We start from the raw sequence: 16,221 nt of genomic DNA, 5'->3' as shown, positions 1-16,221 counted from the left end.
GGGGAGGGGACATCACATCACAATGTTTTCTTGGCAGACTTTTTATGGCAGACTTTTCACGGGGTGGTTTGTCATTGTCTTCCCCAGTCATCTATACTTTAGCCCCAGGAAACTGGGTACTCATTTTATCAACTTCGGAAGGATGGATGGCTGAGTCAACCTTGAGCCGGCTACTTGAACCCGGCTTCTGCCAGGATCGAACTCGGGTTGTGAGCAGAGCTTGGGCTGCAGTACTGCAGCTTACCACTTGGAGCCACAGGGCTAACTAGTTTCAGTAGGGGTCGGCTATCATATCCTGATGGGTTGTTGCTCCTTCACATCCACTCTCATGCCCAATACCAGTACGAAGTAAAACACAGACACAGCACCGTCTCCCCCTGGAATTATACAACCATACAAAGTTCTCTTATTTGACTCCATTTTCCCCCAGATTACTCTGCTATATCCTTCCAGTATGTCTGGAGTTTCTTGCTGGGGGCTGGTTGCTAGATGACCAGATCTTTTGGTCTGTTCCAACATGGCCACTTTTTCCAGTCACTGGTAATGAAACTAACTCTGTTGCTGTTGAGCAGATCTATTCAGGCTCTAACCAAGAAATGTCCACAGGTGCTATAATGTTGCACCATCACCTTTTCTTGCCCTTCTAAAATTGCATTTATGTGTCATGTGTTGTAGTACGGTATTGTGTTCCCAGTGTGGGCTTCCAGTGAATTCTGGTGAGGAAAACTTGTAGAATTTATGGTTGTACTCTGTCACAAAATAATTCAGGGCAGTGTCCAGCATAGGCATAATTTACTGCAAGAGATAAAGAAACACGTAGATAACCCCAGAGCCTCTCACTGAAATAATAGGGACATCTCCAGAATGACCTTTAAGCTGTCACACACAGCCTCCCAAAGATGTTACGGCAGAGAGATTCATAATGTATAAGGAATAAGGGAGTCAGTTGGCATCCCCTCTTTAAATGCAGAAAGGACAAAGACCTTGCAGAAAACCATCTAATGCAATCGATACACTGAATTTATATGGAATACATCTTTAGTGAACACTATTTTACAGTACATTTTCCATGACTAATATGTATATCTCTTTGAGACTTTTTGAAAATGTGGATTTGGTATAGTATATTTGTTCAATTTAGGAAGCACTTCAAAATATATCATAGTGTGAAAGTGCAGATTATGGAATTTAATATATCCACTTGCCTTGCTAAGAAATTCTTCTAAATATCCTTTATTTATTGTTCTCCCAGTTGCTGCTGAGCCATATTAAACCAAACTCTGTGGATAAGCCTTTCTGCAGCTGGCCAATAGTATTCATGCTACAAGATACCAAATGGTAGCTTAATGACCCATTTATCTCTACAAATACAGTGCCTGTTCAATAATACTGGAGTCGTCATTGCATAAATCCATGGAAAAGGCACTAATAGGGACCCAGGAGGGAACTGCAGAGGCTACAGGGGATGAAATGTCAATTATTTCCCCCAGCCATTGAAAGGGTCTTGTGTCATGTGCAGGGACATTAGCAATTGGCAATTCCACAGATGCAGTATGCATGAATGGTATAGAATCTAAGGTTTGTCCTGATAATCCCAGCATTCAATGGTCTGTCTCTCTGTATAATTCCAAACTGGGTCCTAAAGTGCATATGTTAATAGATCAGCAAAATGGAGTTCGGGAAAGATAGGTAGGAATTTCTCTACAAATATGGAGGAAGTTTGCCAAAAAGTCAGAAATCTTACAAGAAAAAATTGGGGATTAAAACTCCCCCAAACAATAAAAAACAACACCCATATGTTTAAGAAAAGAGTGCCCACTGAGCTCCCAGTCAACATTTTGGAAGTTGCTGGGCAAGCACAAGAAAGTTGCTGAACCTTGGTGGCTGAAAACAACCAAAACAAGGGCTCCTCTGGAACTGTTACCACTACAAATACAAGAAAACCCCTATTCGGAGGAAACACACGTATAAATTCTCTAATAGTATTATAATTTTTCTTTATATTTTTCTTTTTCTTAAACTGCACAGTGCTAAAGTGTTATATAAATATAAATAAATACTACAATAAACATTTATACAATATATAAACCCTTCCTATACAAATACAATACATAATATAATATTAAAGAGTGTACAATTCCTATTTAGCACAAAGTCCCAAGATCCAACTGCTGAAAAATGTCCTTAAAGATGAAGATAAAGGTAAGTAATGTTCATTCTGTTCTTTATTATTTTAATTGTTGTTCCTTCTTGGACAAAACAACCCTTGACAGGGTTCCATTGCCCTTTTCCTCTCATGTTTCCTGATGGAGGAAGACTCACTGGAGACCATCCTGGTGTTACAATTGGAGACACACTTACCCACACCATGAGTCCCGTGGCGCAGAGTGGTAAGCTACAGTACTGCAGTCCAAGCTCTGCTCATGACCTGAGTTCGATCCTGGCAGAAGCTGGGTTCAAGTAGCCGGCTCAAGGTTGACTCAGCCTTCCATCCTTCCAAGGTCGGTAAAATGACTACCCAGTTTCCTGGGGGTAAAGTGTAGATGACTGGGGAAGGCAATGGCAAACCACCCCATAAAAAGTCTGCCAAGAAAACATCATGATGTGATGTCCCCCCATGGGTCAGTAATGACTCAGTGCTTGCACAGGGGACTACCTTTACCTTTTTTTACCCACACCACCTGGCCCGGAGGCAATTATGAAAACCCATTATGGAAAAATTCCCTACCAAGTAAGACTCAAGACACTTTTTCCACTCCCACACTGCATCTCCATCTGGCTCCTAGCTTTGCATCCAGCAACAGAAGTGCTAAGTGCAAAACTAACATGATGCTTGGGGAAAGAATTCATAGGTCTAAACCTTTTTAGGGGGAACATTTGCCTTATCCCCTCCCCTAGATAGGATCCAAGACAAACTCCTTCCTTCCTACGGAGCCTCTAAATTAAGGACTAGAGAGAAGGAAGTTGGAATGTTTGGCCCATCTGCAAAGACACTTTAAAGACTAGAGAATACATCTATGTTTAGAATTAGCCAGCAATTGAACTTTATTTTGTCTTCTAAGATCTGCATTTCTCTTCCCCAGTTCCTCTCATGTGTCTATTTCTTGTGTGCTTAGAATAAGCTTTTCAAAATTGGATCTTAGCCCTGAGGGAGTTTTTATGCTAAGCTTCTCCCACAGGACAGCTGCTCAGCGCTGCTCATGCTATTTAATGTATAAGGAAGGCTGAGGAGGGGGAGGCCATTGCCCTGCCAGAGACAAAGACTCTACCCAGCTCTTCCTCCTGGAGCAGAGAAGGGACATACTCTGGCTGCTGAGACCTAAGACTCCTCTGGGGAAATTAATCAGGGTCACAGAGATCCAGAGATGGTAGTTCCACCCATGAGCAGAGGTTCTGGAATCATGCATGAATCCTCCTGAAATGCGCACACCCCAAAGTGGATCCAATGCTCCTTGAAAGGCCCGTGTTCACTTCATAATTCATATAGGAAAGGTACATAATTCCGAAGCTTACTCCTGTATCCTACTGGGAGGACATGCATGGCGATGAAGGAATGTCTCCAGGCTGGAGACATTTTTTAGCTTGATTGGATATGAAGGACACCGTCTCGCGCTCACTACTACTTGGTATTATCCGAGCAGTTTGCACAGGGGCTTCTGAAATGTACTGCGCCACTTGCCATTCCATGTTCCTTGTGCCTGAACAACTCTTCCAGCGCACTCCTTTCCCTCCATCATCTAGAATTATAATTACCTTTTGCTTAAAACCCAAGTCGAGTCGAGTCTACTAATTTGCTTTTTCTTTTAGTGGGAGTAAAATGTGAGAGTGTCTGAGCCCGCCTGGCGGTGGAGCTAATTTTCACTGAAGGCTGTGCCACTGATGGGGAGCATGCTTCAAGGCAGACGGTGTTTTGCCCCAGCAGAAGGTGAGGTGAAAGGAGGAAGAGGCAGCCTCTGATATCTTCTGCACATTCCTTCAGGGACTGGCAGCAATTGCACTCCTCAGTCTTCAGATTCACTTTCCCTCACACTAATTTCACACCTGGCTAGATACTGGAGGTTGGATGATATAATGCAGCCTCCTAAGGGATTGTGTCATCTCTCAAATAATCATTTTCAAAAAAGAGAGAAAGGTATCTCAAAGAGTGAAAAATGAGATCAAAAGCAGCCCACCTGATACAGCAAGAAAATCATCAATGCTTGTAATGTCATCCACGGCTTCAGTGAGCACACGTATGTGATTCTCCCATGTGTTCTTATACATGTCCATGTTGCTTTTCACCACCTGGCTTTTGGGTCTGGCAGCAAGAGCTAAAGCAGCATTGACAACCTATGTGGGAAAGAAAAAGATATATACCAAATGTAAAAAAAAGAAAAAAGATATAAAATCAATCTGAAAAGCATTAACTGCATTCCAGTGTTCCTACAAATATAATACCTGAAGTCTCAGTGAGGCCACAAAGAAGAAATACAAGAATTCTCGTAACACCATCCTGGCAACTTAAAAAAACCCTGTAAGATAGCAAGTTCTCAAACTGAGGACTTCGGTAGTGAGATTCAAGTGCCCTACCCTCTACACCACCATGTTAACCTGCCAGACAGGGCTTTTTTTCAGCGGGAATGCGGTGGAACAGAGTTATGGAACCTCTTGAAAATGGTCACATGGCTGGTGGCCCCGCCCCCTGATCTCCAGACAGAGGGGAGTTTAGATTGCCCTCCACGCCGCTCAGCGGTGCGGAGGACAATCTAAGCTCCCCTCTGTCTGGAGATCAGGGGGCGGGGCCACCAGCCATGTGACTATTTTCTCCAAGGGCAACCCATGGAGTTCCACCACCTCTTTTCCCAGAAAAAAAACCCCTGCTGCCAGATGAAGAAGAGGCTTGCCTGTTCCTTTGCTATGCTATCACTGAGGATAACCAATGCATGTCTGGGATCAGATCAGATCAAAAAGGGGCAGTGCAATCCCACTTGGCCTTAATATGCTGCTGATTCTGGCTCAGAGGGTTGGATCCTATGATACTTCCCCACTCAGTGCAAGGGCACTTCCATCACAGAAGAAAGTTTGGTTTTTGCCAGTTCCTCTCTCCCAGTGCAGAGCCCCCCATTGTGCTCACTGAGGTTCTTTGGAGGTTGCTTGAATCCCAGGATCAACATTGGGGGCAGGATATGCTATGCACAAGCTAAGAAGCCTCAGGTTATTTTATTTATTTAAATTATGCCCTGCCTTTCCCCCAATGGGGACCGAAAGCAGTTTGCATCATTCATCTGTCCTCCATTTTACCCTCACAAAAGGGTGGATTAGGCTGAGAGTGTGTGACAGGTCCAAGGTTACCCAGCCAGCTTCCATGGCAGGATGGGGATTTGAACCTGGGTCCCCCAGATCCTAATTTGACACTCTAACCCTCACACCACAATAGTTCTCAAAATACAAGAAAATTACTAATACAGATTTTTGTGGGTAATGCTATGAGGCCTTTTAAAGGTGGCATAGTTTATGTTATCTGCATGCCTTAATCCGGCCCTGGTTAAGCGTTCCTCCAATGGAAGGAGTCTTCTTCCATTGGACTCCTCATTTACAGAAAAGGAGTCACTAGATCCAACACTGAGCAAGCAGACACTTGGTGCCTGTTTCCCATCCTATTTCATCTTAAGACCTCTAGTCATTAACATTTCTGCAATATGGAAGACCATTACTTAATTAATGAATAATCTAATTTTGTCAGTGCAGTATTGCATAGATCAAGTGACTCTTTTAAAGTAGACACAGAAAACTAAGTTGATTTGCCTCATCTGGTGTTGTTACCTGTTAAAACTGTTGTGGCCCACCCTAAGGCTTAGAGTGGAAGCTGTATAAACAGACACAACAACAACAACAACATTCAATTTATATACTGCCCTTCAGGATAACTTAACACTCAAGAGTGGTTTACAAAGTATGTTATTATTATCCCCACAACAACAATCATCCTGTGGGGTGGGTGGGTCTGAGAGAGCTCCTAGAAGCTGTGACTGACCCAAAGTCACCCAGCTGGCTTCACGTGGAGGAGTGGGGAATCAAACCCCGCTCTCCAGATTAGAGTCCTGCACTCTTAACCACTACACCAAACTAGCTCTCAATTAGCCTAAACTATCATTTGCACATAGAGTGCTGCATTCCTCAGAATACAAATAATACACAGTTTTAGCACGGAGACATTATACCACGACTAGGCACAATGGAAACAAAAGGTGAATAAATTACACAGCCACTAAATAAAAGATGCAGTGTGTACATTCCCTTTTTCCCGTTCAATAGGGAATTGTTCTCCTACTGAGAGAGGAAAGCTTCCAGAATTTCAGTGGAAGTTAAATTGCTTCCAGTCTTACAGCACACTCATAAATGGAATGACACCTTTGAGGTCAGTGGGCTTAGAAGGGTGTAGCTTTGCTTACAATTGCACTGTCAGTGCATACCAAAACACCAGACCTTAGAATGGAAACATTTTCTATTTAAGAAATATCTCATACTCAGAGACATTCCTAGGTAATGGTTCGTTAAAACATAGAACTCCAAATCAGTTAAAAAGCGATTTGGTTTGAAAGTAAATCTTCCATTTCTAATAGAGCTTTTCATAATAAAGCTGCATTTGACAAACAGGATAAATAAGAAAGAAAAATAGGCTGAAAATTAAAAACTGGCAAGCCATATCCTGCATCATACTGGCATTTATGATGCACTTTATTCAGCAAACATAATAGAAGAAGAAATTTCTGATTTAAACATAATCAAAGGGGCATTACATATCTGAGTTCTAAGCTTTGAAAGCAGTTAAAATACTTTCTAACAAAGTAGAATAGAATTTTCTATTTCTATCAAAGTAGAATCTGCTTGTTTTTAAATAAATACATAATGGATAAGACCAGGGCTTTTTTTCTGGGAAAAGAGGTGGTGGAACTCAGTGGGTTGCCAGCACAGGGGACAACTCTTGGTGGGAAGTGGTGCCCCTGGTACCACATGCACATGCGCAAAGTGTGTGCACGCTCCCAGGACTGCACAATGACATCACATTGGGTCAGTGGAACAAGTGGGGAGTTTTTTAAAGTTTAAATTGCCCTCGGTGAAAATGGTCACATGGCTGGTGGCCCTGCCCCCTGATCTCCAGACAGAGGGGAGTTTAGATTGCCCTCTGCAAGGGCAATCTCAACTCCCCTCTGTCTGGAGATCAGGGGGCGGGGCCACCAGCCATGTGACCATTTTCAAGAGGTGTCAGAACTCCGTCCCACCGTGTTCCAGCTGAAAAAAAGCCCTGGATAAGACCCAGTATATTCAAGAGGTTAAAGGGTCAAGCTAGGACCTGGGAGACCCAGGTCTGAGTTCCCAGTCTGCCATGGATGCTTGTTGGGTGACCTTTTCAGCTTAATGTACCTCACAGGGTTGTTGTAAGGATAAAATAGAGGACAGGTGAGTAATGTAGGCTTCTTTGGGTCCCCATTGGGAAGAAAGACAGGATATTAAATAAATAAATAAGACAAAGTCTCCTAGGACATTCAGCTACATGAACAGATGAACATACACATATGTGTATTCATTTTGGTTTAATTAATACATTTTAATTTTAATACAATCATACAATTACAAACCAGAACAATATGATTGAATCACCAACATGAGATATCTGCTGGGGGAGCAGCTTTTATTCCAACTTCCTCCTATGTCTCAGCTCTCCTTTTAACAAAGTTTGTTCTTTGCCTATATACTACAGGACTAATCCAAAGCTTCCCATGGGCACAGGTTTGCATAAGCATATTTGCTGGGTACCTGCACCTGCTGTTAAATGCCTTGCCGATCTGTTAACATATCCCTGTGGAGCAGCCCTAATTGCAGGGGAGGTGGACTAATTCTGCTTGAGGTTTATTTCACTTCTACCATACACATATTATTGCATATAAAATAGTGCAATATAGTTGGAATTATTTCTTCAAAACCTTTTATTCCACTTTTGCTCCTGAGACTCCAGACGGCTCACACAGACAGCAATAAAAATTAAAATAACAACATAGCAGAGTTACAACACTGAAGATAGGTGAAAATCATGAATATCGTCCCTCTGAAATAAAATGTTTTTACGTGCCTTCCAAAACCAGGGATCAAATCCTCATTCTGGGAAGACTTTCCGAAGTACCAGCCTCACAACAGATAATGCCCTAGGGTCTCTCTAGACAATCCTTTTCTCCATGGGCATACACTGATTTTAACATGCTCTGTGCAGTCATATGTCAGCTATGGGTAGCTGTTTCTTTTTAAAACACTTTCAGAATGACACCTCAGTGGGAGGAAAGGAAAGGATCCTGCCCTCCCCAATGCTGTTTTCTCACATTAAAACTGCATGTGAGGGGAGTTACATCACTGCTTTTGCAGCTGCATGTGGAGGATCTGTGTGTAGATTCTCCATGCAGAGTGGCAAAGTCAGCAAATCAACCCCCCCCCCCCGCAATGCTGTTCTTGCACAGGAAAAAGGGCTTGAGGGAAGGCAGGCGCTCTCCCTCCCTTTGAGGTGCGGTTCTGAGCTTGTTTGAGCTCTATTTTTTTAAAACAACCAACAAAAAAAGAAGTGGTTTCCTTCAGCTGACATGTGACTACAGAGCCCACATTAAAACCAGTGCATGCCCATGCAGAAATGTATTGCCTAGAGAGACCCCTAATTCGGGCAATATCATTAAAAGTGATATTGTTCCATTATACCCATATATTGGACCTAGTGTATGTTTGTTCTTTTATAATATACTAACTCAAAATATTAAAAAAAATTATCAAGAGTCATCTTCACGGATGTAAAAGCTCCATATAAATACTTTTTGAAAGTTTTTCTTTATAAAATCTTAGCCACCATCTACTTTCTCAGGCAAACTAAATAAGTTCCTGGACCAGCACACCTTACTTATAATTAAAAACAGGTACAAGCAGCGTCTCCTCATCAAATGTAACATTATCCATTTTCTGAGGTTCTGCTGAATCAGCTTTTTAATCAGGATACAAAGATGGGATTGGAGGAATCACAGGTGGCATGATGACCATGAGCCGTTTCTTTTCTTCCTGGTGCAGTACTTTTCATAGGCCAGGAAACCCTTTTTGAAAGTTGGAACTATTCTGGCCTAGGATTCCATGGTCATGAGGGAAATCTGTCAGAAGTTGAACTCTCTAAACCCCTCCCTTCCTCATAGCACACAGAAGCGTGTACTGCTCATATATTGGGGAGGAGTGCATCATGGTCAAAATGAACAGTTCTTTCTTCACTTTGGGACAATATTCCAGCTTCTCTAAATCTATGACATCATTTAAAAAAATACCATTGAATCCCCTCCTCTTAAAATTTCATCCAAAGAAAAACATTCATTGGGGGGGAAACTAGGAGTATGCAATCCAGATCCAGGGGAAAAGCCAGGTTTTTGCCAATCCAGCTAAATCTGGCTTTCCCCAATCAAGTCAGAGAATCCCAGCTCTGATACGGCAACCCAGATCAAGACCCCCTGGATAAATCCAGGTAAATCTGGGACACATGCTTCAGCCTTTGGCTGGCTTCTTCCTGGGCTTCTCCCGTTTTTTCTCTGAGTGGGGAAGGGGGAGGGGAGGGGGAGGGGGAGTGAGGCAGGAGGGAGAGGAAGGGAATGGCTAATCTGTGTAAGATCTCTCCTTATTTGCCGGGTTTCTGTGAGTGACACTGGCTCAGAGCCAAACTACAAGTGACGCCTTACACAGGTTGGACACTTGTCAGCTTCCCTCAAGTCTTGATGGGAAATGTAGGCGCCCTGGTTTTACAGCTTGGCTCTCCATTATAGCTGCAAGACCAGGATGCCTACATTTCCCATCAAAACTTGAGGGAAGCCGACTAGTGTCCAACCTGTGTAAGACGTCACATGTAGTTTGGCTCTCAGTTGAGCTAAGCTGCAACAGTATCCCTTGCTTCAGTTTGGTTTGGCTAGAATTCTCTGTTTTGACATGATTCTCTGGTTTGATGTGGGTCCTCTTGATTCCCTTTGGTTCTGGGGTCCATTCCATCCATCCATTCCATCCATCCATAGTTTGGTTCTGTTGGGCATTCTCAGAGTTGAGGTTATATTTGGGAGTGTGCCTTTGGCTACTGACAGTCTTGCCCCTGTGTGTTTCTGACTGAGACCCTGCTTGGAAATGTTTCCCCCAAAGGAACAAAGCAGCCTGGGGGTACCTTATTCAGTGGCCTATAGAACTGGACTCCAGAGACCACTTTGATAGTTTTTAGAAGACAGTCAGGAGTAGATTCTCTGCAAATTTGGCGGTGTTTTCTTAAAAAATCCCCCCTAGCCCCATAGATAGCCATAAGAAAGTTTTCCCCATAGAGAATAAAAGAGAGTGGCTGGGGGCACTTTCTTCAGGGGACCATCTAACTGGACCTCAAGTGCAATCTTCCTGAAACTTGGAGCATCTTTAGGCGACAGTCAGGAGATGGTTACAAACAAATTTGGTGGGGTTTTCTTGAAAAATGCTCCCCAGTCCCCCAGATAGCCCCCAGATAATTTTACCCTTAGAGAATAATAGCCAAATAAATCTGGGATTCTCTGATATGTCAACTGGATCAGAGAATATTTTCCGGATTTAAAGAATCTGGGATTTTTTCAAGATATTCCCAAAACCAGGATATGAATTTCCTGGATTTTTTTTTCTTTTTTAGGTGCACATCCCTAATGAGAACTGAAGTTTTGGTTTTTACACAGATACCAGATAATGCTGCAAGACTGTCCCTTTAGTGGAGCCATAATCCTAAAAATGGGTAAATAACTGCATACATCATGAATTCATCATCAAAACTCCGTATTCTAATTGTTGATGATCATACATGGGAGAGATCTAGATTCCAGTGACTGCTTCAGTGCCACCTCCAATATAAATGAATCAGTGATGAGAGCTCTCTCTATTACTTCCTTTGGTGAGAGAACATAAGCACTTCTTCCTCATTTGTTTCTGTAACTCCCTTAACTGCAACACTGATCAGTACAAACAGTTTAAGCCTATTCAAAGCAATTTGCCTAACCTGGAGTTTGCACAGTAATATGGTCACTCTAACTACTTTTTGACCTTTCCTTTCTAAGCCTGTATCCACATCAATACTTTGGCATACTGATAGGTGGACTACAATTTCCAGAGTTCCCATGCACATGGAATGCTGCTATAGATAATTTAAGACAGCGAGGAAGAAAGGAGAGAGTCTTCACAGGCCTCCCTCCCTACTGGCACTAGTATAGCAGCAGACAGTGGGAGGATAGGTGGATGGGAGTCCAAGAAGAACAAGCTTCTCTTAGTTCAGTTATAATTTGGGCTTGGGCTGACCTCATGATATAGCATGACTTTTTAAACAAAGTGTTATGTTGCCAAAAAGTGTGGCAAGAGGAGGGGGAAATGTAATGCGCAGAAATAAAATGCTTGTTAGCACTTTATTGATATTATTGTCATGTCTCTAGCCTGTTTTCACTCCTACCACACTGTCATCATAAGCATCACATTTGTGAGAAATGTGGTTTTTCTGCTACTGGAAGGCAGTGAATTCCGTGTCTCCCAGTTTTCATGGATTTTGCCATTTATAGTGATCCTAGGAACAGATTTCTCAGGAATGATGAGGGTCAACTATGTTGACGGTTTCACGGGTGATGGATCACTGACAACCAGAGGGTGATCAGGCCTCTTTTTGGGCAGATCACCAAGCTCCAAAAATTGAAGTGTGTGGGATGATGGGGGACACAGTGCTATTCGGATTGGGGAGGCAATGCTTATGGATTAGACTGGCTCAGACCCTGTGGGTGTGGCCCTGGCAGCTTGGGTTCCCTGTAACGTTGGAGCTCTCAGCAAGCTACGGAGAAGTCATGAATCCAAGACATCCTTCCTTTCCAAGGAATAAGCCACACTCAGGTATGGTTCCACTCTCTGTGTCTCAGGTTATTGATTCCTAGTTCCCACAGTCTTAGTACCTGGCTGCCATGAGTTTTAGGATTGCTAAGAGAATTTCTATTAATTCTTCTTTACCCTTTCCCCCCCTGAAATCCACCCCCCCCCTTTTAGGAACTTGTAGTCCATTTCTAATCAATTCCTTTTTTTATCAAAGATAATTTGAAAGAGAGGACAGACAGGAAAGGAGGTTCTGCAAAATTTCAGGATTTCATTCTATAGATGCTCAGAGGCAGCCAATGTACTCTCAAGCTTTCCTATCTACTTGCTAGAGCACCACCCTGGGGTGTATAAGATAAAACAATTGTAAGGGCTGAAGTTACAAAAGGGCACCTTAGTTTCTCTTCAAAGAGAAATGAAAGAGAAATTCTGCTCTTAAAAGAGGGGGGGAACAGAATGAGAGGAATCAATGGCTATATCTAAAAAGAGGACTTCAGAAAAAGAGATTCCCCACCCCATAACAATCCTAGTTTACATCACTAATTCCCAACAGGTGGACTCCCCTCACTCCCCTCCTTCTTTGTCCAACCTTGGCTGATGCCCAGCCAGCCCTTTAACACCCTCTCCCACTTCTAGCCCCAGCCCTTGCCTCCTCTCCCCACAATTCTCACCCCACAGGCCACACGCCCTAGCCTGCTTCTTCATTCTCCACCTGGTGCTGAACTCACAGCAAGAGCCAGTTGCCTGCCAGCCTTTCCTCCTGTTGGGGAAAAGGGGTCTGCCACAGACCCCAAAGTACAGCTTGTGATTTTCACAGGAATCTATGCTGAACTATGTCTACAAACAATCCAGAGAGTATTTATTTGTAATTAAAATAGACCAACAGTCAGGATTGCAAAAAAGTGTGTGTGTGGGGGGGGAGGTATTCTGTTCCTACTATAGCTCCTGGAAGAGCTTTCCAAAGTAATTCTACTCTCAATTCACTTAACTGGCTTTGAAGTAATGGACTGCCAGGCATTTGAAGCAGCCTGAACACAATACTACTGTTATTTAACATTAGATTCCCACCCCCCCACCTCAGCGAACAATTTAGCAACCTATTCGCACATGAAGTGAAAGGACAGGCTATGTTAGCTTGCTAGTATATGTTATATAATTTGCCTAGAGCAATCTTGGTTCATCACTTTCAATATCCTATTCACGAGATACATATGCAGTGTCGACAAAGGCACAACAGTTAGCCTAGGGGCTGGCTAGGAGGCGGCAGGAGTGTCTTATTATGCTCTTGGAACCAGGATCCCACAGCTGTGACCCTGGAGTCAGGTTCTAGCCTGTATCAGCTGTTTCAGCCATGAATACATCATGAGCCACCTGCGCTAGCCTCTGCTGCTTCAGTAATGCAGATCTTATGATTTAGTCTGCACCAGAAGTCCTGCAACTCCTCCTTTATATCGATACTGTAAACAACACACAGTTGTGTTTCTTTTCAATTTAAGGACCTCCTTCCCTCTTTTTTGTCTTGATTGGAAAACTGAAGGCCAAGCAGACAAGACACTGGGGGATCCATGAGTGGGGAGCTCTGTGCAGTTTTTAAAATTCAGTTTTCAGGAAAGGAGGGACCTAATTCCAAATTGGACCACAGCACAAAGGGATAATCCTTCCCCCTGCACTAATTTCTCCAATTGAAAGGGCTCCACGGAAGCAGTGTTTGTCCCATTGTGGCAAATATACACCTAAAAATGCCCCTCACTCCCGGTTCATGTCAAGTTGGGAACATGGCACAGGGAAGTGTTAACTGGAGAACGCATGATGTAGTGGTTAGCAGATCAGAGTTCTCAGCCAATCCTACCTCATAGGGTTGTTGTGGCAATAAAAATGGAGAATGGAGAACAGTGTAAGTAATTTTGTGTCCCCATTAGTAGGAAAGGTGGGATATAAATGAAGTTAATAAATAAAACAAATATCTCCGCTCACATCGCAGTTCCAATTGAGCCCTGCATAGATGAAAATTGAACAAAGAATGGGGGGACAGGGTGAGGTCCATCCAGGAAACTTCCAGCTTCTCAGCTGGCCTGGCCTTTAGAAAGATCCATTTGTTTAACTACTGGTGCTAATACTGATTCAAGTAACCAGTAAATAAATTCTGCGTCATGCTGAGTTCCCATGCACTTCTGGAGAGTCCCACTGAACGTGGCAGAATTTCTTTCTCGGTAGAGAAGCACAGGATCGAGCTGAACATCTGTCCTATAGCCGTGATGTTGACATTTTTGCCCCTTCATAGCAGTCTGAACCAAACTGTGCATTCAATGAAGGAAAGTGCCATCTGCATCAAACAACCGTTTTTGCATGTTTCTAATGGTATCTAAATAAAACTCACTGCAAACACTGAACTTTTCAAATATAGATAGGCAACTGCCAGCTTGAGGGCTCAGTCTGGCATAAAAGGAATATCTATGTAGAATATTTCTCATGAGTGAAGTGGCCTTAGGGCTTGGATTGGTATGGAACTGAAGAAGAAAAATCCATTAGGAACAAATTAGGATGGTCTTGCAGATTTCGCAAAATTACACCATATGTAGCACATAGATGGATTCTTGTCAAACTGTATCCTTAGTCTTATTCTGAAATAATTAAGCAAATAAGAAACTTCTTTCATGCATTGTGCCAGTTCATATGAATTAGAGGCCTTTTTACTCAGATATGAGGGCTGTACGGTAGGGAAGTGGTCCCAAAGACATGCATTAGTAAAGTGATAGGTGCTATAGACTTTACTACTATGCACTGTATGCTCTGTTTCTGTACTGGATTTCTGCTGGTCTTAAATCTTTGCAAATTTGCATTTATATACCTTATTACATTGTTTGTTGAAATGTCTTTGAAACTGACAGTACGGACACACACTGCGTAATCCGCCTTGAGCCTCAATAAGAAAGGCAAACTATAAATAATGTTAATAATAATAATAATAATAGAGATGCAGGTCGGTTAATATCATTTATCAAACATTACTTCTACCTTTTGACCATACGTACCCAGAGTTGGCAGTCTAGATATGGTTACAGTATGACTGCCTATGTCCCTGACCCAATCTTATTATCTAGTGATCTGGCCATAACCAATCTGTGTCACAATTAGATGGGCATGAACTGAAATACGAACCAAAATTAAGCACAAACCAGGCCGGTTCGTGGTTTGTGAACCATGGTTCATCAGATCCCATTTCTGACAAACCACCACGAACTTTTAGGCTGGTTCATTTGGTTCGTTTTTGGTTCATCACTGCAGACAGCCTGGTGCCAATCAATCAGTTTCCTAGGCAACAGGGGATGGACTTCCTGCAGACCTTCTGCTGACGCGGAAGTGATCTTCTGCTGGCCCAGAAGTGGCCTTCTGCTGACCTGGAAGTGATGATTTTCTGACCTGGGTGTGATATTTTCATGAACCAAATGAATTGGTTTGCAAACCAGGGGCAGGTTCGTGAAAGTTTGTGGTTCGTGAAATTTGACGAACCACGAACCGTATGGTTTGGTTTTTTTCCAGTTCATGCCCATCTCTAGTCACAATATAAAATTAGAGAGATGGGAGGCAGAAAAGCACTAAATTCAAACTGATTTACTGAAATTGCTCCAGTCGATTCAAGCTGTTTCATAATTTCATTACCTATGACAATCAGCAGGATTTTAGTCCCATGCTAGAGACCAACAGCATTTTCAGAGTGTAAGCTTTCAAAGCTAATAGCTCCCTTCTTCAGGCACCTTACATTTCAGACAGTTTATACTCTGAAGTTCTTGTTGGTCTCTAAGGTGCCACTGGAGGACTATTCACCTAACTATCTGACACTCAGGATAATTACGGGTCCCCAGTAGGGAGAAAGGTAGCATATAAATAAGGAATTACAATAACAACAATAATAATTTTTCACATGGATTCCAAGAAGAGGACATTCCCACACAGGTGTCCAATCACTCCTAGCATGGCTGATGCGGCTTCTTGAGCTTACCATCCTGGTACAAAATTCAGACCACATACATGTGCAAGAATGTTAAGATGTCATCAAATTCAAAGACAGTGTTTCTTTTAGAACATAAGTAACCAATATGGTTGTAATGTGTTATATTGATTCTAATTGATATTTTAAATATGTTTTGATCAAAACTAGGTAAAGCTTGACAACCAGCACTGCTGATTCACATCCTGCTTGCAGATTGCAAGCATGAGGCCAGTTGTTGGGTATGCTGTTTGGATGCATCCAAATGAATGTGTACATGTCTGTTGGCATAACTGAATTGTTTCCTTGCACAATTAGACTTTCACACCACCTCTCCCATC

General features: G+C 42.6%; 1 protein-coding gene across 1 annotated transcript in view; it reads right to left on the bottom strand.

Moving 5' to 3' along the window:
- The window catches only part of CTNNA3 (catenin alpha 3), a 1,107,197-nt gene that overhangs the window by 332,638 nt on the left and 758,338 nt on the right, over positions 1-16,221 (bottom strand). Inside the window, exon 11 of the mRNA XM_054983955.1 lies at positions 4,173-4,329. Coding sequence (XP_054839930.1) covers positions 4,173-4,329 — 157 coding nt within the window. The remainder of the gene's footprint in view (positions 1-4,172; positions 4,330-16,221) is intronic.

This window comes from Eublepharis macularius, chromosome 6 (genome assembly GCF_028583425.1).
Source record: "Eublepharis macularius isolate TG4126 chromosome 6, MPM_Emac_v1.0, whole genome shotgun sequence".
NCBI lineage: Eukaryota > Metazoa > Chordata > Lepidosauria > Squamata > Eublepharidae > Eublepharis > Eublepharis macularius.
This window is presented reverse-complemented; position numbering and strand designations above follow the sequence as displayed.